Raw genomic sequence first — 25,626 nt, 5'->3', positions numbered from 1 at the left:
TCAATAATGGACATACTCAAATTTTTTATACGTTAAATTATAATTTTAGTATTAATATTTTTTAATTAATCCAAATGATATTTAAATAGAAATTGGCTCAATGAAATGTAAATATGTGATAGTTAATAATAATGAGGTTAATAGACTCTTGTAATTAACATGATTAATTAAAAACCGTCTGCGCCTCTCACTAGAGCTGCAATTTTTTTGCAAAAAAAAAAAAAATTGATCTTGTAAAGCATAAAAAAAAATTATGTGCTAATAAATAATTATAAATTATTCAAGTGATTTAAATTAGCATGAGATTAAGTCCTTCTGTCAAAATAAAAATGCGTTCAAGTATAAAAAATTTAAAAAAAAAATAGCAATTCAATTTTTGATTAAAAATTTTTCTTATTAAAAAAAAAAAATAAAAAATCTGGAGAAAGTTATATTGTATTATTTTTACAAAAGGTTTTTTTTTAGCAACATCTATCTACATAAGATATATATTATATATATTATACCTGAAAGTAGAGGCCTAAGGATCCCGGCTATTGTGCATAACAAAGCTACAGTTTTCTACCCGATCAAGAGCCCGATGGATAATTAATTTTTGATAAATAGTCTCCCAGTGACTAATGCATCTTTTTGCATCCTCACGTTTATGAATTATCTCAAAAACCTCCCATTCCCCAGCCTCAGCCTCAGCCTCCGCCCCTCCCTGCCTCCTTATTTTTAAATTAACAAATTATTTTTAAACCCGAAAAAAATTAAGCTCCGATCCCAACCATTTTTATTATTTTCATTTTTTTTTATTTAAAAAAAAAAACATTTAAGAAAATCGCTGGAAGCGTTCGCGTGGCTACCGGTGACTACAAGATCCACACGCGTCCTTTTCGTTGGTACACACGCAACTTAAAACGACCCCGGCTCACGGAATCATCATCATAACCTCCCTCCTCCCTTCTTCCTGATCCCAGCATACTGCACATATACATCTCATTCTAACCACAGGCAATCCCCCATACCAACACATAACATCTCACATGTATTTAGCACCTGAGCCTCCAGCGCATCTCTGCTATTCCATAAAAATATATAAAATATAAAGCTTCTATTTAAAAAAAAAAAAAATTGTTGAATAAAATAAATTTATTCCTTGCCCTGATTTTTCATTCGGCCTTTTATTTTTTTTTCTCTCCTTGGAATGGAGAGCAGCCCAGGTGGTCTGGCTCGTCGCTAAAATTTTTTTTTTTTTTTTTAAAAACTGTCATCAAATATTAATTCGTTCAGGTGACAAATAAACTAATATTTAATATATAGTTGAAGAATTATTATATAGACAATCCATATTTATATATACATATATATATATATATATATATATTATCTTGTGGGTGCTTCTCAAGTAACATTCAACAGACCTTGACTAGAATCACCTTCTTCATCTTTCTTTCAAACTCTATTGGATCTACAACACATATATATGCATATATATATGTATATATTTGTGTGTAGTAGTATTCTTATATCCGAACAATATATTATTCTCTCGCACCTTAAGACTTAAGAGAGTAGTCTCGTCCTAGAGGTAATTTACTTTCTATCCTTTTCTGTCTGTTCGCCGGTTTCTTTCCACCTGCTCTTGAAATTGAGAAAGACAAAGACCGATCATCTTCTTCGGTTATCTGTCTCTCTCTTTTTAGATATATATATAAAATAAAGAAAAAGATAAAGAAGATCAGTAAGATAAAAAGAGAAAGAGTTAAAAGAAAAACAAGAGCATGAAAACGAATTCTGAGATGCAAGGGCATAAATTAACAAAAACATTTTTTTAATTTGTATTAGTAATTATTATTATAATTATTATTACTACTATTGTTATTATGATCATTGGTTAATGATTAAAATATTTGAATATTAATTAATAAATAAAAATAACGCTATCGCGGAAGTAATGGATAATTTTCTTGTTATTGTGATTAAAGAGAATTCCACTTGAGTAATCTATTTTCTCGAGAGTCTGTGAGTGAGAGAGAGAAAGAGGATGTGAGAGAGGGTATCGGCATCAACGGAGCCTCAGTATAATTAATACGGACCCCGTGGAATGCCGGTCGCCTCTTCGAAACCTTCTTCGTCTTCTTTTCCTCCTCCTTCTTCTACATCTTGAGCTTCTGCCTCTACCTCTACCTCTACCTGTACCTTTGCTTTTGCTTTAGCCTCTTCTTCATCGTTACTTTCCTTTTATTCTACCTTTAGTATCAGCTTCGGCTCTACTCTGAACAGCTCCTCTCACGACCCTGACAAGTTTCCGTGCCCTTCTCTTTCTCTTTCCTTCTTTCTCTCTCACTCAAAACTCTTACTCTTGTATCACTATACTGATGGGCTCCTGCTTATTCTTAGCGATTCTCTACTACTACTACACGTACCAGAGACCAAAAGTCCGGTGTGTCCTGGTAGACGTTGGGTTTGCTTTCTTGCCCCAAAGAGTAGTCAAAAACATCACGACATCCCCTTACTGCCAATCGATTGTGATCGAGAAAAGACTTGCCAAGAGAACGACCGAGTGAAAGAACAGAGAAAAAGAATCGAGACTTTGACTTGTAAGATTCGGGGCTCCGTCTTTCATTCTTTAGTTTGCCGAAATTTCGTACGTTTGCAATCGGGTACAAAAAATATTTCATGATGAACCACCGACTAAATTAAATAGCGTGTCGATAAGTAAGTAGAACATTTATTAATTGTCAGGCTAATTTAAAATTTTAATTTAATTTTTATTTTCGTTCTTTAACATTTTTTTTTTTTTACATATTTTAATTAGCAATATCTCAGAAAATATATAAGATAAGTATTCATTATATGTAATTCTCGAAAGAGAAATTTCACTTCCCGTAATTTGAGTTTTATTTTAAAATTACCTCAAGTCAAGATGTTTTTTTTTTAATTTTTTAATCACACTGCATACGGAGTAAATAGAGAATTTATTTTTCCAGCGGAATGATTTTGGAGTGATCTGGATTTTATTTAAATCCGCACTCGCTTCGAGGGGATTAAGGGGGACCATTATTGTGATCGCCTGAAAAAAAGATGATTTTTGGGAATTTTTTTAAAGAAAGCTACTGCATGAAATATTTTAATGTTTTAAGGATATATTTGTGGATATATAATCAATGCAAGATAAAATTTCGAGACCAAAAAATTCAAAATTCATCGAGTTATTCACAATCTCCCGCTCAAAAAAAAAGTCCCTGCTGCAGTGATAGCGACCTTCACAGTACCGGAAATCAGAAAAACCAAAAAGTTTATTAAACTAGAAGGTATTTCCCGTACCATGACCCTCGAGCTAAGAATAAATTAAAATTTAACAAAATGGCGGGTTTTTAAAAAAAAAATTCAAATTTCGCGCGGAAATTTGATGATTTTTTTCAAAATTTCACACTAGTGGTCGAATTTAATTTGTATTCACTCCACAAATTTTTTACAGTGCATTGAGACAAAATTTATATAAAATTAAATTTGATTATAAATTATCATATTTGTAATATTTAATAAATTTAAAGAATTACTGAAATATCAATAAAATTGTAAAAAAATTTTTTTTGAATTTAATTAACAAACAAGAAATAAATTACAAGTGAAAACAAAATTTTCAGGTATAAAATTCCGAGAATGAACAACAAAATATAAATCTTGAAAGCCACCTGTTGATTTAAGATTTTCCAACACCTTGAACAATAGAACCTCAAGACGAAAACGAAACTGGAAAAGGCGAAATCCGAAACCCAAAAGTTATGTCACGAAGTCTCTTTGAATTTACAATTCTCTATTATATTATTTGTATTCTCTTAGCCAGTAAAACTGACCGGACATGAAAGTCATTGTAAGTCACGGTGTAAAATAATTTTCAGGGTCAGCTAACGTACAAATGTCATTGATGGTTATTCCGGTTATTCTGCATCACTACAAGAGATAAAAAGATATATATGTATATGTATATATACAAATAGTATTGTTAACGTAACTGTCAGTAGTTATAACAGTGCTGGTAATATCTCTCAACTTATTCACTTCCTACAACAACTTGTACTCTCTAACTTTTACATCTAGTCACTCTACACTCAACTCATCTGTATATTAAATAATCTGACGTAAGTTAGATAATATATATTACAAATAAAAAATAAACTTTCAAACAATGTTCATCATTCATTAATTTATCTCTTATATTTTGACTTTATTTTTTTAACTTTTTAGTATGTAAAAAAAAAAAAAAAAAAATCATAATTTGTTTATTTAAATTTGGATGATTTTTAAATGAAGAAATTTTAACTACAGTGATAAGTGATAACTCCAGAATTATTTTATTAAAGGAAATATTCAAAATAGAAAAATTAATTTCTCGTCATAAAAAATTTTATTTTTTTTTGCACGTAATTAAAGAAAGAATTAATTTTATTTGCAATATTATAATTATTGGAGTCAAAAGAAATTTGAATAATAAATTTTTGAATCAATAATGAGACTGGGCATTATGAGACACCATTTTTAAGACAGAAAAATTTTTTTTGTTCAAAAGTACTCAGTTAGCTTTCGATAAAAACAATGGGGCAAGTTGATCACCCCAGGAGAGCAGTCGCTAGTTAAAATTCAATGAAAAAAATTTTTTTGTGACTGCTATCCGAATTATTTTATTGAGAATTAGAAAAAACTAGAACTGAGGTAAAATGGGCCGCTATTAAAAATTTTTAAAAATAGTTTGATAATTAAATTAATGTCATTAAAATGTCAATAGTAGACCATTTTACCTCAGAGTTAATTTTTTCAAATTCATAAATCAGACAACTTAAAAAAAAAATTTTTTTAGTCTAATTTTGTCCCGGCTTCTATTTCTCTTGTAAAAAATATTATTTTGCTCAGAGATCGGAATCACCTAAATATTAATAGACTTTTTTTGTATAAAGTAAAATTTTAATTTTTAATTTTCTCTTATAATTACAACCGATCCTCCTAATTTAATAAAAATCAAAAAATTAATCAATAAAAATTTTTTTTTTTCACTATCAATTTTACCAAAATTTTCCACATAATTTTTTTTTTTTATAAAGTGTTTTTTATCATTACAGCCATATCTTAAATAGTTACAGCAGAATTACATAAAATTTTTCCCGGTTACATACAACAGTCTTTGAAAATTCTCTAAATATTTAAAACATTTTCTATCAAAACTTCTGTGTGAACATGATAAAATTTATGTTTTATGTTTTACGCATAGTAAAAAAAACCAGAGGTTACTTTTACCGCGACTTTTTCTCAGTAACGCGTGTGCATTGGAAAGTTTTGTCAGTTAAAGTTAAGAGAAATAATATATAATGAAATAACATACTGATAAATATATATGTATATATTATGCACTTGTATACATATTGAGTAAGGCGACGGGTGTCCTACCTCTCACCCTTGGTTTAAAATGTATGTATGCATATATATTCTTATGAGAGTTTAAGAGAGAAAATAATATAATAATAATAAGAGATGGAGATATGACGATAAGTTTGTATGCATCGAGTTAGTCGGCCTCAATATCTTGTCTGCTTTCTCTTAACCAACATACTGATATTTTAGCCATGATTTAAGTACGAGTTTATTTTTATAAATGTAATAAATTATTTAACGGGAATATTTTGGTTTAATTGTAGTGTAAATTATATAGGAAAGTCTCGTTAAAATTTAACGTTTATTTATTTAATAGAAAAATTATATAAATTTAATTTATTGTCGTCATAGAGACGGAATTTGCATTAGCGATGACGAAATGGAGTAAGATTTGTTGATAGTTAAGATAAATTTTGTTTCTCAAATTTATACCGGCTAAACTATTAGAGTTGGGTCATAATTGATAAGGAACTTTTTTCTGGAGAATTTAATTTCCTACTAAATTTATTTCAAACATTTTTGTCTTATCTTTTATAGTTCGGCAAGAATTTTAATTTACAATAAAAAGAAAAAAAAATTTGTCAATAAAAATTTTACATGGCACTTTGAATTAAAATCTCATCTCAACTATTGGGTTTACGTTAAAATTTATCAGGACCTTTTTTATAGGAAATTTAATTTTCTACAAAATTGTCTATTATCATTATAGCCATAGCTTCAACAATTACGCTGGAATTTTAATTTTTCCCTTTGGGTCTTAAAAATGATGTCAATATTTTGTATCTAAATAAAATAAAAAGTTATAATTCAGTTTTTTATTTCTCACACATTTTTATTTATTTATTTATTTTTTTAAACTTCAATGCCAAGGCTTAAGTCGAATGGCAAATATACAAAACGATACATAAGTCTCAAAGTTCTCAATGAGGTTTATGAGGACAAATTTATAATTTTAGATTTTAATGACAGTATTGAAAGTTATTCTAGTTTAGTTCTCATTTATACGACTATAATAACAATTTATAAAGGATTCTTTAATAAGACTATAAAACTCCAACAATTCAAGTCATGAAAATTTTTTAAACGTGTATTAGACGTTGAGCTCAAAAAATTGAGTCGAACGTTGAGCTCAAAAAACACAAAAAATTTAACCAAACAATTTTTTAACACAAACGCACAAAATTTCTAACCTTGTAGGTGGTTGTAATGTTTGGTATTTTTAAAAATTTCCATTGTTTTCAGCCGGACCTTCAATTTTCTTCGGAAGAAAAACTAATTATTTTTTTATCCCACCAAAAAAAATTCAATTTTCCTCGGGTTATTTTTTTCCGTTTGTCGGTTAGCAAGTAAGAGTTTTTAAAAAAAGATTTACTTGGACAGGAAGTATGGAATGAAGTATCATGGAAGAATAGACTGAAAAATTTCACGGAGAATAAACTGGGACTATTTAAATAGTTAAGTGAAGAAGAAAACCGCTAGTCCCATCGGCGGCCAAGTTCCGCTTCTTCTTCTTCTTCATTCTCATCTACTCTTTACTCACTACTACGTTACTAATATATATATACATATATATATACATATATATAATTGTATACCTCAATACTAAAACTCCATAGTACGGATGACAAACCGCGTGGGACGAGTAAGCAGCTCGTGCTGTTCTATTCTATATAAAATGACAATAAAGGAGACGAATAGTGCATCCGGCGTGGGAGAACAAGAAAAATTCTCTATATTATTTATAACAAAAAAAAAAAAAAAATAAAAAAAAACAGTTTTAATATATTGAAGAAAATTTGTCACACCTCAATAACAAAAAGAAATAAATAAAATAAAAATTAAATAACATAATTTAACGCTCGTGTTTTTATATAATTTTTTTCTTTCACATTCCTTCGTCACTTGGCTGTTGAAAACCATCATACATACTACCACATACTTGTATATATATATTTATATACATATATAAATGGGCTTAAAGAATTTAAAGAGAAGATAAAGTTAAAAAAGAAGTTGAAGAAGCTGAAGAGAAAAAAATAAAATAAAAAGGAATAAAAAAATAAGCGAAGCCACTTGAAGTTTTTTGATTGTGTTGAAATAAGTCTCAATGCAATACAGCAAGTTTAAATGTACGATCATCGACACGATCAGAAATCGAATGCGAGTGATTATTTCTTCTCTCTCTGATTCTGTCTTTTATACTTATACTGAACCGATATGAAGCGCAGCTCAAAGTGAAGGTGGATAAGAAGCTGAAAAGAGCACGAGATACCCTCAAGGGAACTAAATCTTCAACAAATCCATTTTTATATACATATATGAGAATAAATAACTCATATGATTTCTTGTACTTTTTGTAAAACAGATAAATATTTACCTGATATTTTAACTTCGAAAATAAGTTTGATTTTAAATTTAAAGGGATTTAAACTGATAAATTTTTTTTTTCTTTTTTATATAAAAAACCATACGCGGTAAAAAATTAGCGGAGTTATCGCGGAATAGATCCGAAGTGAATGCAAAACAGATGACTGTATATTTATTTAATCCTCTCGGAATGAAATTTACTCCGAAGAGGAAATTTACTCTCGGAGTGAAATTAAAGAGTTTATTTTAATATTAAAACTCCGAATTAGGAGCGATTTTGTTTAAAACTTCGAGACTCTGGGTAATTGAGTGAATTCGGATTTAAATAAAATTTGAATTCACTCCCAATTTTTTACAGTATAAAAAAAATAATACAATAATTAAAATATCACTACATAGTTAGAAATTTTGTGCATTTGTGTTAAAAAATTATTTGGTTAAATTTTTTGTGTTGATTTTCAACATAGAAATCTGTTAACTCAACACAAACCGTTTGTGTTATTTTTTTTTAACTGATTTTTTATGATAAATGATCAGAAAATCTGTAATATAACACATTTCCGTGTTGTTCGAAAATTAACACAAAATTTGTGTTGTTTAGCTAAACACTCCCGCGCGTTTCTTCATTACTATAACCAAGCAACGCATTGTAGCAGCATTGTCTGCAAGGAAACTTGGATTATAATTGATTTACAATTAAATATAATCATAGATAACTTTAATATTTTTATCATCAGGTTCAATGATTTTTTATTTTCATTTTACGGGAGGATAATTCATAGCTTTGTTTTTTAGAAAAATCACCGAAAATCGAACTAATTGTTTGCTAAATTGACAAAAGTACTAAGGGTAGATCAGTTTACTTGAGTTGGTTAAGTTATGTGCTTATACTTATTAGTTAATTTTAACACAAAAAGTCTGTTAAATTTCCACAAATTTTCTGTCAAAATAACAAATTTGGTGCTCAATTATTCAACATACAATTTGTATTAAAGACCAACACAAACTTCATGTGTTAAATTGACACAAAATTTGCGTAGACCGTTTGTAACACGATTTGTGTTGAATTTAACACAAAATTTCTAACTGTGAATAATTTTTTTTTATTCAAATTTTTCAAACTTTTTATAAGAAATTTTTACCCTTCGTAAATTTAAATTTATAAAACTTGGCAATTTAAAAAAAAAAAAAATTTTTATATCTCAGCAAAATATTTTTTAATTAAACCGGAAGTCGATAAGTACCAAGGTCATAATAAATAAAATATAAATTATCCATAAAATCCGAACTAATCTCACAGCAATGAACCATGATTAAAAATACATATACATACTTAGAAATAAATAATTATTCTAATAGAACAAACCCAAGTAAAAAAATGAAAAACACGTTGTAAGTTCTCAATCGATGTAAGTAATTTAAAATTTTTATTAACAGAATAAAAAACTAAAAAATAATAAACATTTAATTTGATCGAAATAAATAACTAGTGCGTATACATATATAAGTGCATGTGATGCCGGCGCAACGTGAATGCTCTTCGCACTTGGAATGCGGTCCAGTGTAATGTAATGTAAGAGAGAAAGGCATCAGCAGTAGTAGTAGTAGTAGTAGTAGTAATAGTAGTTGTAGTTGTAGTAGTAGTAGTAGTAGTAGGTAGGCAAGTCGTGAGGATCGAGAGGAAAAGAGTGAGATAGGATTTTATTGGTACTGCAAGAGTGAATGAGTAGCGAAATAAGAGGTAAAGGGATAAGGATAAAAGGTACTGCGGATATAGAATGAGAAGAGATACAAGACAAGACAAGACAAGAATAAAAGAGCAACGGCATTACACAGCGTAGTCAGCATATCAGAGACGGCAGCAGCCGTAAACGGCAACAATTGCTGCGGGCGTTGCCACTCCAAAGGCGAGTGCCTAATGCCAGATGTCAGACAGTGGTTAGAATCATTACGGTCATCACTTTGTATCATACAACCCTTTCCTTCAAATACACAATATCTAACTACTCTCTACTCCACGTACATGTTTTTTCACTTAATCGATCAGTCATTGCCGAGAAAATAAAAAATTCAACCCTCAGTTTTACTTCGTACCGTAATTTTCGAAAATCATTTGAATGTACAAACAATTGTTTGTAATGTCTATCATTTTATAACATGTATAGATTTTTACAGAACTACTCTAGCTATATATATGTCTGATGTCTATGAGAAATATATTTTAAAAGGAAGAACTCGTTTGAAAGCTGATGGAGAAACGCGAACGAATGAAGGGGTGGAGTTTTTAGTTTTGAACGGGCCTAAAAACCGACCTCAAATGTTACGAGCAAGAGAGAAGAATTAAAAAATATATATGAAGGCAAATGGACGGATGAAAAATATGTAATTATAATAATTACAGCCGAGTGGACAACAATTATAAATCAGCATTGTACTATGCTGAGTTGGCGAAGAAGTTACTCAATAAAATATCGTGGCAACCGGGCCATTAACGATCCGTAAACTCATATTATACAAATATATATACATATATGTATAAGTATATATGTACTGTGTGAGTGTGCGGTCTGATGTTAAATTTATCCTGATTGAAAAAATGTTGTAATTTATTTAAGCAATTTCCGTGATATCGCATTTGACAAAATCTAAACTCGCGTGGATGAAAAAATAAAAAAAAAATTTAATTATTACTTAAGATTATTTATAAATGTTTTATCTTTGTCTTTCACACATTAAATGTTGATCGCGATTCGTGGATATGGGACCCGATGGACATACGTACGAGTGGGTTATGAATGACAGCCGTTCTGTCACAACCGCAACCACATCTCGCCATCAGTGAACAAGTCGACTTATTCATCGTTTTTTTTTTTATTTTCATATATTTATTATTTTTATCCATCCTCCTTTCATCCTGAATCGTATTTTTTTATTTTGCCGACGCTTTAAGGCAGTAGTGTGTATAGAAGTCTGCAAAACTTAACTCTCTTCCTTTATCCCCCTAGGACCGCACGCTTTTTTTTTGCCACGCGATACATACCAACGAATAACAGAATAAAAGGAGGATGTTTTGGATATTATACAATGAAAACTTTAGTGAGAAAACATTTTAACAAGGACTTATTATCATTTAAAGCTTGCGTTTAAAGTATATTTTTATAACGGAAAGTTGTCATCTTATTCTATAAGTGATCTAGGCAATTTCGGTGATAGTTTACCTTTATAAAGCAGCGTCCGACAGGCAAATCCTCAGGTACACTTGTATTGTAAAGCGGTTTTTCAAAAATAGGCTCATTGTCATTAAGATCATGAACCGTAACTCTAACAATGGCAGTCCCACTCAAAGACGGACGACCTGTGTCGGTGGCAATAACAACCAGATTAGGCGATGGATCTGTTTCACAATCCACATGTGTCACTGTACTAATCAAACCAGTATCTTCGTCAATAGAAAACCACGTGCTGTTTTTCAATGAATACTTAATAACTGAGTTAACACCTTCATCAACATCTGTCGCTTTAACTTTTATAACTGCGGTACCAGGTTCAGAAGCTTCTAACAAGTGTGCTTCGTAGTGTTCTTGTTCAAAACTTGGAGCATTATCATTAACATCAGTAACCAGGAGTCTGAAGGTCCTTATGGCACGTAATGGTGGAGTACCGGCATCAGTTGCCTCGACGGACAAATCATAAATCGGTTTTTCTTCACGATCTAATGGACGTTCGACGACGACCAGATAAATTATATTATCACGTGTTGCTAAACCGAAATGTCCATCACCACCAGTTAATGTTACTGTTGCATTTGAATACTCAGTCCGTGAATCGGGATCACTTACGGATATACGGGCAACGAATTCACCAGGCTGTGCACTCTCACTTATTTTAGGTGTCGCATCATCGGATAAAAATATCACCGTTATTGTCGGTTGATTGTCATTGACATCAGTTACGTAGACCGACAAAAAGGCACTTGCTTCTAGGGGCTGAGCTCCTAAATCACGGGCGACAATTACCAATTCGTGGCGTTCTTTGGACTCGAAATCTAAGGCTTTGTTGACGTAAACCATCCCGGTTCCACTGTCAATACGAAACATTTCTTCGCGATCACTTTGGCGGCGGTTTATTGAGTATTCAATTCTTCCATTATTCCCGGTGTCTGAATCAGTGGCATTGACTTGTAGAACTGGGGTTCCAACAGTTGCATTTTCTGGTACACTTGCTGTGTATCTAGTCTGATTAAAAATTGGCGGATTGTCGTTAACATCTTGAACAATAACATTAACACGCAGACGTGATCTTAACGGCGGAGAGCCACCGTCTAAAGCCTCAACAATCAATTGATACGAAGAACGGGCTTCGCGGTCTAGATTACCCGAATTTTGAAGATCTAAATAAAGAACTCCATCACGTCCTCGATGTTGCGTCAATCTGAACACATCACCATAATTACCGCTAACAATTTCGTAACGCTGGGTCGAATACTGTCCCAAATCAGGATCTTTTGCTGGTGGTAGCGCGCGTTTAGCATCCCGTGGTGAATTTTCCGGAAACTCAATGTCAACATGATCGACTGGAAAAGTTGGTGCATTATCATTTTCATCTAAAACTTTGATAACAACACGTATATTACCACGTTGCGGTAACGCAACAAAACTATAAGACGGATTCGTTTCACGATCTAATGGTAATCGTGTTTTTATTTCCCCAGTCGCGGGGTCAACAGTTAAATCACTGATAACCGGTGAACCTGATACCGGAACAATGAGATACGGTGGACCTTCAATGTCAATGAAACCAACTCTACTACCTGGTGGTGCATTCTCAGATACTTCAAGGTGTCGTACTTGCTCGGAATTAACGCCTGGGGTTAATAACGTGATCAGGATGCTGAGAAGCAGTAGCTGGATCATTCGTGATGATTGTAACCTGACTACACCTCTACAGCCACCTCCACCGTCTACCATTATCATCGTCCCCTCCTCCATCTCCTCTTCTACTTTTATTATCTTGTATGTTTCATTACTGATGTTAACTTCCAAATGCTTATTAACACATGGCACATGCAATTTTTTATATTATTATATCTTAAATCAATATTTACGACTTTTAATCATCTTATGACGCACTGATCTTTTAACACATAACCACAATTTAAATATTAAAACACTCACATTAACACAAATCACAACACATTTTATTACAAATACATAAATCACAAATTAATCGCTCACTATTGGTTAATAAATTTAACGAGCCAATAGTAATCTATCACTTTTTATTGGTCTACAATATATCATTCAATAAAAATATCATAGAGCGCATGGCATTTGATGCACCAATAGCCGGTGATTAACCAATAGGCGAATTGTTTTACTTTTTTTTCCAGCGCGCGCAAATATTCAAAATTCAAAATTTGAAAATAAAAAATATGTATATTGCTTGTTGTATATACTCTTATTATAACCTTGAAGGTATATATCTTAGGTATGAGATGATATTCAAGGTACCGTATGCACACAAGGTAAGAAGAACAAGACGAAGAACCAAGAAGAACGTGTGTGTCGTGTGTTCTCCTTTATTCACTGGCTCTCGTCGCTGTATCTCGCTTCATCTCGTTTACGAAAAAAAAGACACAAGCTTGTATGGTGCCCAAGATACACACACACTTATACTTTATACAATTACAAAATTCATACTTTGTAATAATAAACCAAACAACTAAAATCCATATAAATAATTTTTAAAAATTGCCGCTAAAATTTCAAATAAAATAATAATAATTTACAATATTCACTAACACGTAAGAGGTCACTCACACAATTTCTTTGTTTATATTTTTAAACCCGTACTCCAAAGCCAGTTAAGTTGACTATTAATAACAACCAATGAAACAAAACTTTAATTAACAAATCAAAGTTTTAAATAATCAACAATTATAACGTAATACAAATATACTAAATGAACCTATATAACAACGATGTTATAATCGCGACGTCGGGCCTATCATTCGTACTACGCGGCTTGGAGGTTAGGCATGCACTGACATGGCGGCACCTGCAGACCCAATCGGGCCCCTTATTCCCCACCACTCCCCACTACCCCTACCGTCAGCAGTGAGAGAGCGGCCATCTTTTAGTGGGGGTACTGGGCCCTGTTTTATGCTACGGTCAGAGCTGGTGCTGCTGCAGTCAGTGTTAAAGTTTTAAACTATACCAAACCAAAGCTACTCTCAACTCTAAAGCCCACCAGATTTCATTCCTTATTCCTTCTCTCTTTATCCCAGCCTCATTTCGCTCCGTCACTCTTCATTCCTCTTTCACCTGATCAACAGATCTCAGGACGTGCTTGCGTTTCATGTAGACTACGCGACGACAAACTTGCTAAGACCAAGACTATTCATGGGGAAATTGGTTACACTATATTTTTGATCTGTTGTAGAGTGTAGAGTCAGGTTCCGTATTGCAGCGACCGTAAAAAAAATATTTTAAACGTATGCCGGAATTTCATGGTATCAATTAGACACATGATTGACTTTGGCGACACCAAAGTTAGCCTTGAATGCTCAAATTACTCGAATAATATCACATTTCATAAAAAAAGAATTGGCTTGATAACTAAAAGATCCAAGATCCCAAAAGCAGAAACGAAAAATTAACTGTTATGTCAGACATTTATTTATTTATCGAGTTTCCGGGGGAGAGAACCCTAATACCTGAATATCTAATTTACCTCTGCATTATCCGAAAGCAGGAGGAGATGGTACGGGCACAGGGCACAGGTATAGTTATGGCTAAAGAAAAATATGCCACACATACATAACGCCGCCTACTTCTTTCGACGGACAATACGTCGTTGGTACACGGTGCATCATCGATCTTATTGTTTGCCTAGGACTATGAAGAACCAAGTGCGGCTTTTAACGGCCATAAAGGAAGTAAATGCGGTCTAGTCTCTATACCAGCGAAGGTTTTGATGGACCGGATGATGATTATGATGATGATGCTGTAGGTCTATGACAATGAAAAAAGAATTGTGCCGCTTTGATCATGTGCGGCGGGTCGTTTTAAATTTGAAATTGCATAGTGTACCACAGAAGTTTGTATTATTACCATTGTTACCGCTATTATTATTGTTATCATTATAAAAAACGATTATTATTATTTATTTTTGTTAATTATTTTATTGGATTTATTTAACTGTTTAAATTGATAATAAAAAAAAAATAAAAAAAACTGTAATTGTCTTTTTAAATTTTTTTTCATTCCACGAATTATCAGCGCTGATGGCAATTTTCAGCATCACGGTTTCGGTAGGCAAGCGCGTAAATTACAGGAACCCGAAAAATATGAAACGATGACGAAGATGATTACCAACATGGTAATGATAATAATGATGATGATGATGAAGTTGAAGGAAAAGAATCGCAGGCTTATGGGTGATGAAGTAGGATAGAAATATAATCGGTTATGAATGTTGAATTGAGAAAGATGTTGATACTTTTTATTTCTCATCTTGGTCTTGGTCTTAGTCTTGCTCAGTCTCGACCTGGCCTCAGTCTTCGGATGCTCGTCATTAACGTTAAATTATTGTTACTTGCCTGAGCAAGTTTTAAAACAAAGACCACCTACACAAATGGACCCGCAAAACTAAAAATTCCATCTGTTTATTGTGGATTTGTTTTCTCAGAAATTCATTGGACAATCTGCCAATTGGCTTCTCGCGGTTTTTCCTCTCATTGTAGTTACTTTTACGCAGCCTGCTCATTCTTATTCCCTTATTATTATTGGTGTTATTGTTATTATTCTTTGTTTTATTCCAGTGCTTAGTGCGTGGTATCCCTTCGTAGAACAGGGTTAAATGTGTACATGACGATGATTTCTTTAACCGACATTAAAGCCCAAGTCAGCTTGTTGCCTGTATAGTTAGACAATAGAATAGATCGTACGATAAATCTTCACGTCTTTGTTCTTATTCCTTTTTTTTAATTCTTATCCTGCTATACCTTTTATTCCGTTGTATCACTCAACGAAATAAGGAAGTGCCAACTAATGATAGGTTCGACTACATTTTTTTTTTTTTTTAAATACTTTTACTATTTAAAATATTTTTTGTTATAAATAATAATGGATTATGTGACAATGCTACTCAAGTTCTTCAGAACGAGTCTGTGAACTTGACTTTCTAGTAATAAAATTTTGTAATAAATTTTCAATGTTAAATAAATTTTTTATAAGATTTATAATTAAAATTTGATAAATTGTATGCCAAATATTTTTATCGTTTTTTTTTGTGGCTGTAAAATTTTTAATTAAAAATTTTGCTTAAAGTAGTCACGAATTTAAAAAAAATTTTTAGCTAACAAAAAAATTTTACTTTTAAAGGAGACCACCAGAGTGAAATTTTGAAAAATCGATTTTTTTTGCATATTACAATAGTCTATACTTTCAAAAATAACATACTAAAATTTCTAGTGCATATCTCGAATAGTTTTTTTGAGTTACATCTGAAGAGCAGCCGCTGATCAGTTCTCAAAAATAAATTTTTCAAAATTGCCGACCAAGAAAATGAATTTGAATGAAGTCATTAAATTTTTGCACTAAAAATATATAAGATTTAAAATTTCCAATAGCATAATTTTTTGTATGAAGAAAATACAATATTTTTAAAATTTACTTTTTCTCTGAATGGTTTAAAAAAATTCAATTTCTTAAAGGAATGAGCTACCGGACCTCTATCTCACACTCAGAAAAATAAACAGGATTATGTTTGTTGCACGGGCAGAGTAAATGAGAATTTTAAAGCAATTTTTCTCGAGGACGAATTAGAATTTTTGAAAAATACAAAATTTCTAGCCCTCTGAAGGTTTTCAAAAGCACTAAAGACTCTATATTTTAGGTTTCCAGTGTTTGTCCATGAATTGAATTGAATTGAAAATCGGATACCGTTAGCCCTTAAGGGAAATTTATTTTGTCTAACATTTAAAATTTTTTTTTAGTTTCGAATATTCTATTAATTTATGGAAAGTCAATTCCAATGATTTAAGAATTTTAATCGACATTGATTACATTAGAAATTAAAGAAACATAACTATTGCACGAGGAAAAGAACACGGGAGTAAAACGGTGACATATTTTCAACTTTTCAACAAGGATCCATTTTGCCTCACATTTAAAATTTATTTTTTACAGCAAGATCAAAGTGATACCAAGTAATTATTTTAGGACCAAAAAAGTAGAATTAGTGAAAAAAATTCTTTTCTCTCAAGGGCCCATTTGCTTCCTCCCCTTCTCCTAATTATGCAGAAATACGGTCTTACTTATTTCGGGCCATAAAAATCAAAAAATGTTTTTTTTCTTTTATCAGTTTATAGGTTCAGATAAGATTAATTATAAAAATACTCATTTTTGATGATCACTTTTTCTAACTTTTTTTGATAAAACTGCCGGGAAAAATTGAAATAAAAAAATTAATTTCGATTTTTTACAAGTGAAAACTAATTTTTCTCCGGTTCCACGACAACTGGTCCCCGACAAGTGATCACACGACAATTGATCCCAGAGACAATTTCATAAAATAATTAATTATTAATTAATTGCTATGACATGAGTAATTAAAATTCATTGATATAAATATAAAAAGTCAAATGATGTAAATTAATTGCTGATAAAAATCAATTGTCGGTGGGATGAGATGTCAGTGGGATCACTTGTGGTATAAAATTGTTGGAATTAGTTTACGGCGCAACTTTTTCTACGATATCAAAATATTAATTTACAGCCAAATAATTATAGGTTGAAGTTGAGTAAAAACGACTTCAATAACCTGAATAACTTTCAAAGGAGTAAATTTAGCGAAAAATCTTAAGAGACCTTTTTTGTAAAGCATTAAATTTCCTTCAAAAATATGAATCTTGACCATAAAAAATATTTAATATTTCTAGTAGTTACAAAAATCCAAAATAGAAACAAAGAATTTTAAAAACAAATCAATTTTTAAAGCACGGTTACAAGGAAACGGCGCGTTTTACGACAATTTACTAAGAGAAATTTTTTGTAGGGAATTCAATTTCCTTTAAGAATAGATTGCTCAAATTTTTCAGATAGATGATTTACGAGTTTTGAGTAAAAAATGGAATTTTTGTCAAAAAACTACACGGAAAAAAATGATGCTCAAAATTTTAATAATTTGTAGTATATTTTCGACTCAAAATTAGTATATTTGGGACTAATATCAAACCAGGATCATTATATATTACAAAGTGGCTATTATTTATATTAAAATTTGATACACATAGAAGAGCTAAATTTGTAATTTCGTATATTAAAATTAATATGAAAAAGAATCGATGAATTGCTATCCACAGTTATTTATTACTATTCAAATAAACAGAAAAATTTTAAAAATTTACCACTTAATCGATTTATGTATATAATAAATTAATTTATAATAACGAATAAATAACATTTTATATTAATTATTAATCAATGGGATAGAATTTATGAAATAAGAGTTAAAAGTTTTCGGTATTTTTACGAGCAACAAAATCAGTATCTAGTATACTAATTTTTCATTTTATTATTTACCACTTATTCGATTTATGTATATTGTAAATTAATTTATAATGATGAATAAATGATATTTTAAGCTAATAATTGATCAGTGATATCGAATTTATAAAATAAAAGTTTGTAACTTTTGCAATTTTACGGCTGGAAAAATCAGTATCTAAGATAGCAATTCTTAATTTGACCAATCATTACTTTTTAATATATGTTTGCCATAAATTAATTAATTTTCACTAATAAGTCACGTATTTATACCTAAAAGTAATAATATTTAGTTACTTTTCGAAATAATTGATAGTAGATTTTAGGAATCTACAAAAATTAGTAAACTACTTTGCATTAATTACATAAAAGTACTAATTATTGATAACAGATTCCACTTTTTACTATTATTCATTTTTAATATTCTGTTTTTTTCCGTGTAGTAGTAGTAACGATACACCTCTCAATATCAATATCAAGGGTTCAAACTTGCACAATAATTTTTTTTGGTCATCAGGAATATTTTCACAGTATTGAAAAAAAAAAAGTTAATTTTTTTGGCCCAGTCTAATATATATAAATTTTTTACTGACAAATTAGTCTAAAAATTAAACTCGAGTTTTCGAGACTAGGATGTAGTGATTTTTAGTAACGAAACATCATTGCCAGCAGCAAGCCATATAATATAAAATAAAATAACATAAGATAACAGTCGGAAAGACATTGGTGTATATCAGGTGTAGTGAGTAGAGAATGATGAGGTAAAAAGGGGATGTAGAGGGGAATGATGAGGACCAGCCGCATAATGACAGGGTTCCTCGTGCCAAGGTCTCGCTAACGAACCCGCTCAGAGTCTCCGTGGTAGAGAGCTATCCGTATATATATACATACATATGTATCTATAGGAAGAACACGACACTGTATTATTTAAACCATTCCAAGAGTCTGCAGGCATCATCAGAAATCATTGTCGAATCCATATAATCAGCAGACGATTACGTGCAACCGTGATTTTAAAAGCTACTCTAATAACAACAAGAACCACCAGATCTCTACGTGGTAGTGCGTATCAAACTCAATAAAAAATTAGTTTGATGAGCTCATCGAATTATAGAAATTTTATTACTCCTTTTTTTTTTTTTACTCTCTCCCTTTACTCTCTCCCTTCTATTATTTACTCTTATTCTCTAAAAATAAATTCATAACTTAACATATCACTAAATAGTAATTAAATTTTATTATTCATTTTCATTTTTTAAAGTTAAATTACAAAATTAATTTATTACTTTACATTATATAAAAAAATAATTAAAAAATTTACAGTGGATAATTTAAAAATTCCGTTTGCCTCGCCAACTCAAGCAACATGGGATCGTCAAAGAATTTGTTGATAGACACATCTTCCGACAATCCTTTGCGTCTTCGTGTTTTGAGCATAAACTCTCTCGCCAAATGAGTCGCTGGCTGAGGCTCCAGAGGTCGGATTGTAATACTTTTGTCCAGAGGATCACCTGGAACGATTTGCCAGTGATGGAATACTGATAAGCAGAACGCTTGACCCTGGGTGTGAGTTCTCAAGTCTGTTTCGAAGCCAAAACTGTCGATTGCGGGTATAAAGGCTTTTATGGTGTAGAGAGGACTGCCGGGAACTGGCGCATCCTGAGTAACGTGACCTCGACGCTTAGCCAAGACAGTATAGACAGCAGACACACAGTCAGCAGGTGCTTGGACTTCGACAAATAGATAAGGCTCCATTAGACGTGGTGTTGCCATAAGAAATGCTGAGTAAGCGACTCGACGAGCTGTTGGAATTATTTGTCCACCACCGCGATGCAATGGCTCTTGTGCAATTACTGCGTCAAGTATTTTAAATTTAACGTTTCTGATTGGCTCTTCACAAAGCGGTCCTTCACGTGTTCCCCATTGAAAACCTTGGACGATTGCGTCACGTGCACTGCTAAGTAACGTTTTATCAACTTCGGATGGCAGAGTATCATCTACTAATATATTCGGACCGGTTGCATCCGGCCCAAACGCCCATATTGAACGGGCTGCCAACAAGTCCCAATCATATTTTGTTTGGAAAAATTCTCCCAACCGTTTCCTGTAATTTATTATTATGGTAATTAATAAATTGCTGTATATTTAATTATAGTTGTAGAGTAATTATAGACAAGGAAATTAAGGGATGAAAAATTTTTTAATTTATTCAGTAATTTTAAAACTGCTGCAGTTTGGAAAAAATTATTATGGAAAAATTCAATTTGAATAACTTTGGGCTAATCAGAGTAACGGACCGGTTTGAAGTGTTCGATTTTTTTTTATTTTAAAATTGGGTGAATTTAGATTCTAAGCCGCCTTGATTATGTATTTGAAAAAAAATTTTAAGTTCTAAGTTTCTAATTTTTGTTTGTCTTAAGGGGATGATAATAAAGTTAACCGACGACTAAAAGTTTTTAGACTTTGTTTAAAAAAAAAAAAAAACAATATTTTAAAATATTGCACCTATAGTTTTTTTAATTTTTTACATGTGCATATTTTCATTTTTTTTTTTTTGCAACTGGCATGTTGAAAAAAAAATCCGAAAATTTTAAACTGTCTGTTAACTTCATGATCGTCTTAAGGGGGGCCACTAGTGTGATCGCCTGAAAAAACGATTTTTGGGAATTTTTTTAAAGAAAACTACTGCATGAAATGTATTCATGTTTACAGGATATATTTGTGGATATATAATCAATGCAAGATTAAATTTTTGGACCAAAAAACTCAAAATTCCTCGAGTTATTCATAATCTCCCCCTTAAATAAAATGAAAAATTTTTCATTGAAAATTCAAGTCCTCAATAAAAAAAAGTGTAATCAATTGCAAGAGACCTTTTTTGTAGCGCGTTAAATTCTCTACAAAAAAGGTATCTTACAAATTTTTAAAAAATTAGATAATTATTGAAAAATTCCGAGTTCAAAATTCACAAGAGTTCTCCAAGCCTATATGACCATCAAGAATAAAAAATTTATATAAAAAAAAAAAAAAAAAAGTACTTACTTATTCCAAGTAATTTTTACATGCTCCGCCTCGATATCTTCAGCCAACCCCCGCTCCAAAGGCTCAGCAATCATCGTCAACTTGTTGCGTTTGTTAGGTGTCTCAGCGAAGCATTTAAGTGAACTCGTCTCCACCACAGTTTCAGCAAAGGACACAACAGGATCTGCGACTTTGATGTCTATTTCCGAGTACATCCGTCTCAAATCATGCATAGCGCAATCCAAGTACAGTTCACCAGTGCCAAGAACGACATGCTCGCCGCTCTCTTCAACCCGCGTGCCCAGAAGCGGATAGCTCTTATTAACTTTCCTCAATCCATCCAGCATCTTGGGCAACTCGGACGGATTAACCGGCTCAACCGCTATTTTAATAACACTCTGTGTATTAAATTTAAGCGGACGAAATATATGAAGATCATCAGAATTAATGAGATCTGTTATCGTACTCGTTTTAACGATTGATCTGTCAATACCTTCAATTAAAACCCAATTACCAGCAGGTACCCGATTTATTTCAATCTGATAACGGGCTTCGCTTATCCACAGCCGTCCGACAGTCAGTACACGTGAGTCTTCTTCATCAGTACGAGAGTAGGCTTCACCAAGTACTCGTACTTTTTGTCCAGCCTCCAAAGTACCAGACATTACGCGTCCCAGGACATGGAACAGAGTGCAGTCTTCAGTGGGATACATCTTGGTGCTGTGTATCATCAACCGTCCATCTGGATTGCACCTCACCATATCCTGAGCCAGAGGTGAGTCTATTGGCCCCGTGTAAATGTGTTGGATTTTAGCTGAAGCATGTTCTTGTGGGCTTGGTACATGTGTTACGCACATATCAACAATTCCTGATAAATCTCCAAAAAATCTCGTGCACACGAGTCGCAGTAGCGGGCGGATATTCATCTTCATTTCTTCAGAGGTCAGTCGGATGCCTAGTTCATCAAGAACGGCAGGTAACGTTGTGTCGACGTCACCAACAACCTGAGCAAATATTTTGTAGAGTGGCTCGAGAATAAACTCAATAAAACTACGCTGAGCTGTATTATGCGGCGGCTTCTTGGTAAATTTACGGGTCTTGGGATTTAAATAAACGTCACCCCATAGACGTTTCGCGAATTCTTCGAAATTTAGTGAGTCGTATTTGCGTTTGTACAGCGCGGCAAATGATTTTAATGTAAAGCAGACATTGTACTCCGAGCTAGCAAAGCAAACGTTGCCGAGAGCTGGTGATACGAAGGTCGGATTATCAGAGTCTGAGTACAAAGCAATCAGACTATTTATTTCTTCGATAATATGACGAAGTTTGTAGTACGCGTCTAGAGGTGGGAGCTTTAATTCGAGAACAAGACGATCTATTTTGTTTATACAGACAGTTAGAGCGAGTCGTTCTTGGATCGCGTGCTTCAGAAGTCTCTCCGTGTTGAGCATCACACCTTCGGCAGCGTCTACTACTAATACTGCGCCGTCTGAAAGACGGATTGCTGCAGTTGCTTCATCCGAGAAGTTGACGTGTCCTGGAGTATCGAAAATGTTCATCAGATATGACTTGGACTTGACATCTTGGAGTAAAAGAGTCACGGGAGTTGCTTTGGTGGAAACTCCGCGCTGCTGCTCGGTGAAAAGTGTGTCTGTGTACCGGAGCGGCTTCTCGTCGGTCACGCTGTGCATGTAGGGGTGAGTTTGCCGAACTAGGCAGTCTACTAATGTCGTTTTTCCATGATGCAGGTGACCTAGGAGCACGATGTTGCGAATCAGAGCTGGTGTGTCCATCATGTCGGCTAAAAACTCGATGTTATAAGTTGTTTCAGGTAATTCTTGCTGTTTTATTTGGAACTTGGCTTTTCGAGTGGGTGCTATCAGCGGTTTGTCGAGGGGCTGAGCATCTTCTTCTTGAACCAGAGTTTCGACCTGGAATTATTCATAAATTTCAATTAATAAAGTCTATTTAAAAAGAGAATTAAGGAGGAAAACGGGTCTGAGATACAAGAAAAAAAGAGAATATTTTTGTGATTTTTTTTTCAGAGTAAGTTAAGAGAACTAGTACCCGATCACTCATGTATTTGTATATCTATTTTTACTAAATATAGATATACAAATACATGAAGTGATCGGATACTAGTTTCCTGATCAGGTACTAGGTCTTTTACCTTACCTTCATTATTAAATTTCTTAAAATTTGTGACATTATTAAGCATTATTTCAAGAATATTCGGCTAAATTTTCATAAAAAAATATTGAAAAATGAACCAGTGGTACTGGGGAGAGAAGAGTCACTTGAAAAAAGTCTCCATGCCGTAGGCAGGATAACTCATGACTGCTTTATCTGAAATCAAAAAACCAAAAGGATTTCTTTAGTACATAAGTTTATCTTGAATTTGAACGAAAGATTTTTTTTTTCAATAACTATTTATTTTTTAATTAAACAAAAGAAGCAATTTTTGCTAAAAATCAGAGTTTTTTCATTGTATCATTACAAAAAATTCAAAAATGAATATTTTATTTATTCCTTCGTTCAAATCTAAGATAAATTTATGTACTTAAGAAATCTTTTTGGTTTTTTGATTTCGGATAAAGCAATCATGAGTTATCCTGCCTACGGCATGGAGACTTTTTCTTTAAGGTGACTCGTCTCTCCCCGCTACCACTGGCTTATTTTTAAATATTTTTTAATGAAAATTTGGCAGAATATTCTTGAAATGATGCTTAATAATGTCACTAATTTTAAGAATTTTAATGAACATACTCTGAAAAAAAAAATCACAAAAATATGCTCTTTTTTATGATACTGAAGTTAGCTGACATCTAATAATTTTTGGATTTTTGAAAAACGATGAATTATTAAGAAAAAAATATTTCAAAAAATTGCACCTATAGTTTTTTTTTAATTTTCTACATATGCATATTTTTAGTTTTTTTTTTTTTTTTTTAAATTAAGTTGTCGAAAAAAAATCAAAAAATTATAAACTGTCTGCTAACTTCAGGATCATTACTGGTTATTTATAAATTTATTTGAAATGCTAAATAATAAAAAAAATATTTCAACAAATTGCACTAATAGTTTTTAAAATTTTCTACATGTGCATATTTTTAGTTTTTGTTTTTTTGTAATTGAATTGTTTAAAAAAAATCCAAAAATTATTTGTCTGCTACTTTCAATATCGTCTTTTTTTTGTATCTCAGACCCCGTTCCCCCCTTGCTGGGTATTGAGTATACGAGCTAGTGGACTTACATCCGGACCATAAACTTCCATAGCACTAGGATAGTAGCGTTTATCTTCATGCAAAACAACTTGCAAGGACTGTTGGTCCATGGCATCACGTGGCTCGTCTTTATCTTCATCTATTTCTTCATCTGATCTATCCTTATCATCAACATCTTCACCTGCGTTTTCATACTCGTTCTCATCTTCACTATCAGAAGCCAGATCCGGCCCAATGTAGTTACCAAACTCATCATAAAGATCTGCGTCCATTTTTTCTTGACCTATTAAATTTTTTTTTTCACTAATTAATAAATTTTTTTAATTTATTGTACTAGAGTAATTGTTTATTTACTAGAGTAATTATTTATTTAATTTACCGGTATAACCTCAAAAATTTTTAAGTAAGAATTATTTTTATGAAAATAAATTATAAATACTTACCGACTTATTTGCTGAGATGGAATTAATAAATCAGTAAAATATAACTGATGTGGAACAAAATTTATTGTTTATTGTAAATAATGTACTGCCAATAATACTGTAAACGTTATTAAACGTTCTTAAATATTCAAACACTCTTAGCACGACGACGATGAGCACGAGCACAACTTTCAATTACGTTTAGTTTTTATTTCGGAGAATTTACTAAAAGCTATAGTTGGATTAGCGAGAATTTACGCTTCGGATTTTTACCCCCACCATAAAGGCACAATGTCTTAGGTATTAAATTTATATGGTGGAGGTAAAAACCGAAAATATCCGAAATGCAAACTCTCGCTAATCTAACTATAGAGAGCGCTAGTGTAGATTACGCGTTTTGGCGCGAAAGTATAAATAATTTAAATCAAATTTTTTAAAATTCGATTTTTAAAAATAATAGAGCGGGAGTAGGATTTACGGCTACTGCTTTATTTTTGGACATTAAATACTTAATTTTAATTAATGTATAAGTCAAAAATAAAATTTGCATTGTGACGGTGCGATAAAAGTGTCTTTGTATACATTTTTTAAATTAACTATGCCTGCGTCTTTTACAAGTTATTTCAT

General features: G+C 32.0%; 2 protein-coding genes across 3 annotated transcripts in view; both read right to left on the bottom strand.

Moving 5' to 3' along the window:
- LOC103571568 (protein dachsous) overlaps positions 1-25,626 on the bottom strand; it is a 196,462-nt gene that overhangs the window by 168,220 nt on the left and 2,616 nt on the right. Inside the window, exon 1 of one of the 2 annotated variants that reach the window (XM_008549765.2) lies at positions 11,001-13,806. The exons of the other annotated variant lie outside the window; for it this stretch is intronic. Within the exon in view, the coding sequence (XP_008547987.1) occupies positions 11,001-12,770 (1,770 nt within the window). The 5' untranslated portion in view covers positions 12,771-13,806. Of the gene's footprint in view, positions 1-11,000; positions 13,807-25,626 lie in introns of those variants that run through there. 2 annotated transcript variants of the gene reach the window in all.
- Positions 19,539-25,259, bottom strand: LOC103571566 (116 kDa U5 small nuclear ribonucleoprotein component). Its single transcript, XM_008549764.3, has 4 exons — positions 25,021-25,259; positions 24,607-24,860; positions 21,375-23,284; positions 19,539-20,436 (listed from the first exon to the last, which is right to left on the bottom strand). Exons 2-4 carry the CDS (start codon positions 24,847-24,849, stop codon positions 19,650-19,652), a joined length of 2,940 nt encoding a protein of 979 aa, XP_008547986.1. The 5' UTR covers positions 24,850-24,860; positions 25,021-25,259; the 3' UTR covers positions 19,539-19,649.

This window comes from Microplitis demolitor, chromosome 9 (genome assembly GCF_026212275.2).
Source record: "Microplitis demolitor isolate Queensland-Clemson2020A chromosome 9, iyMicDemo2.1a, whole genome shotgun sequence".
Lineage (NCBI taxonomy): Eukaryota > Metazoa > Arthropoda > Insecta > Hymenoptera > Braconidae > Microplitis > Microplitis demolitor.
The sequence above is the reverse complement of the archived record's forward strand: the minus strand, read 5'-3'. Positions and strand labels throughout refer to the sequence as shown.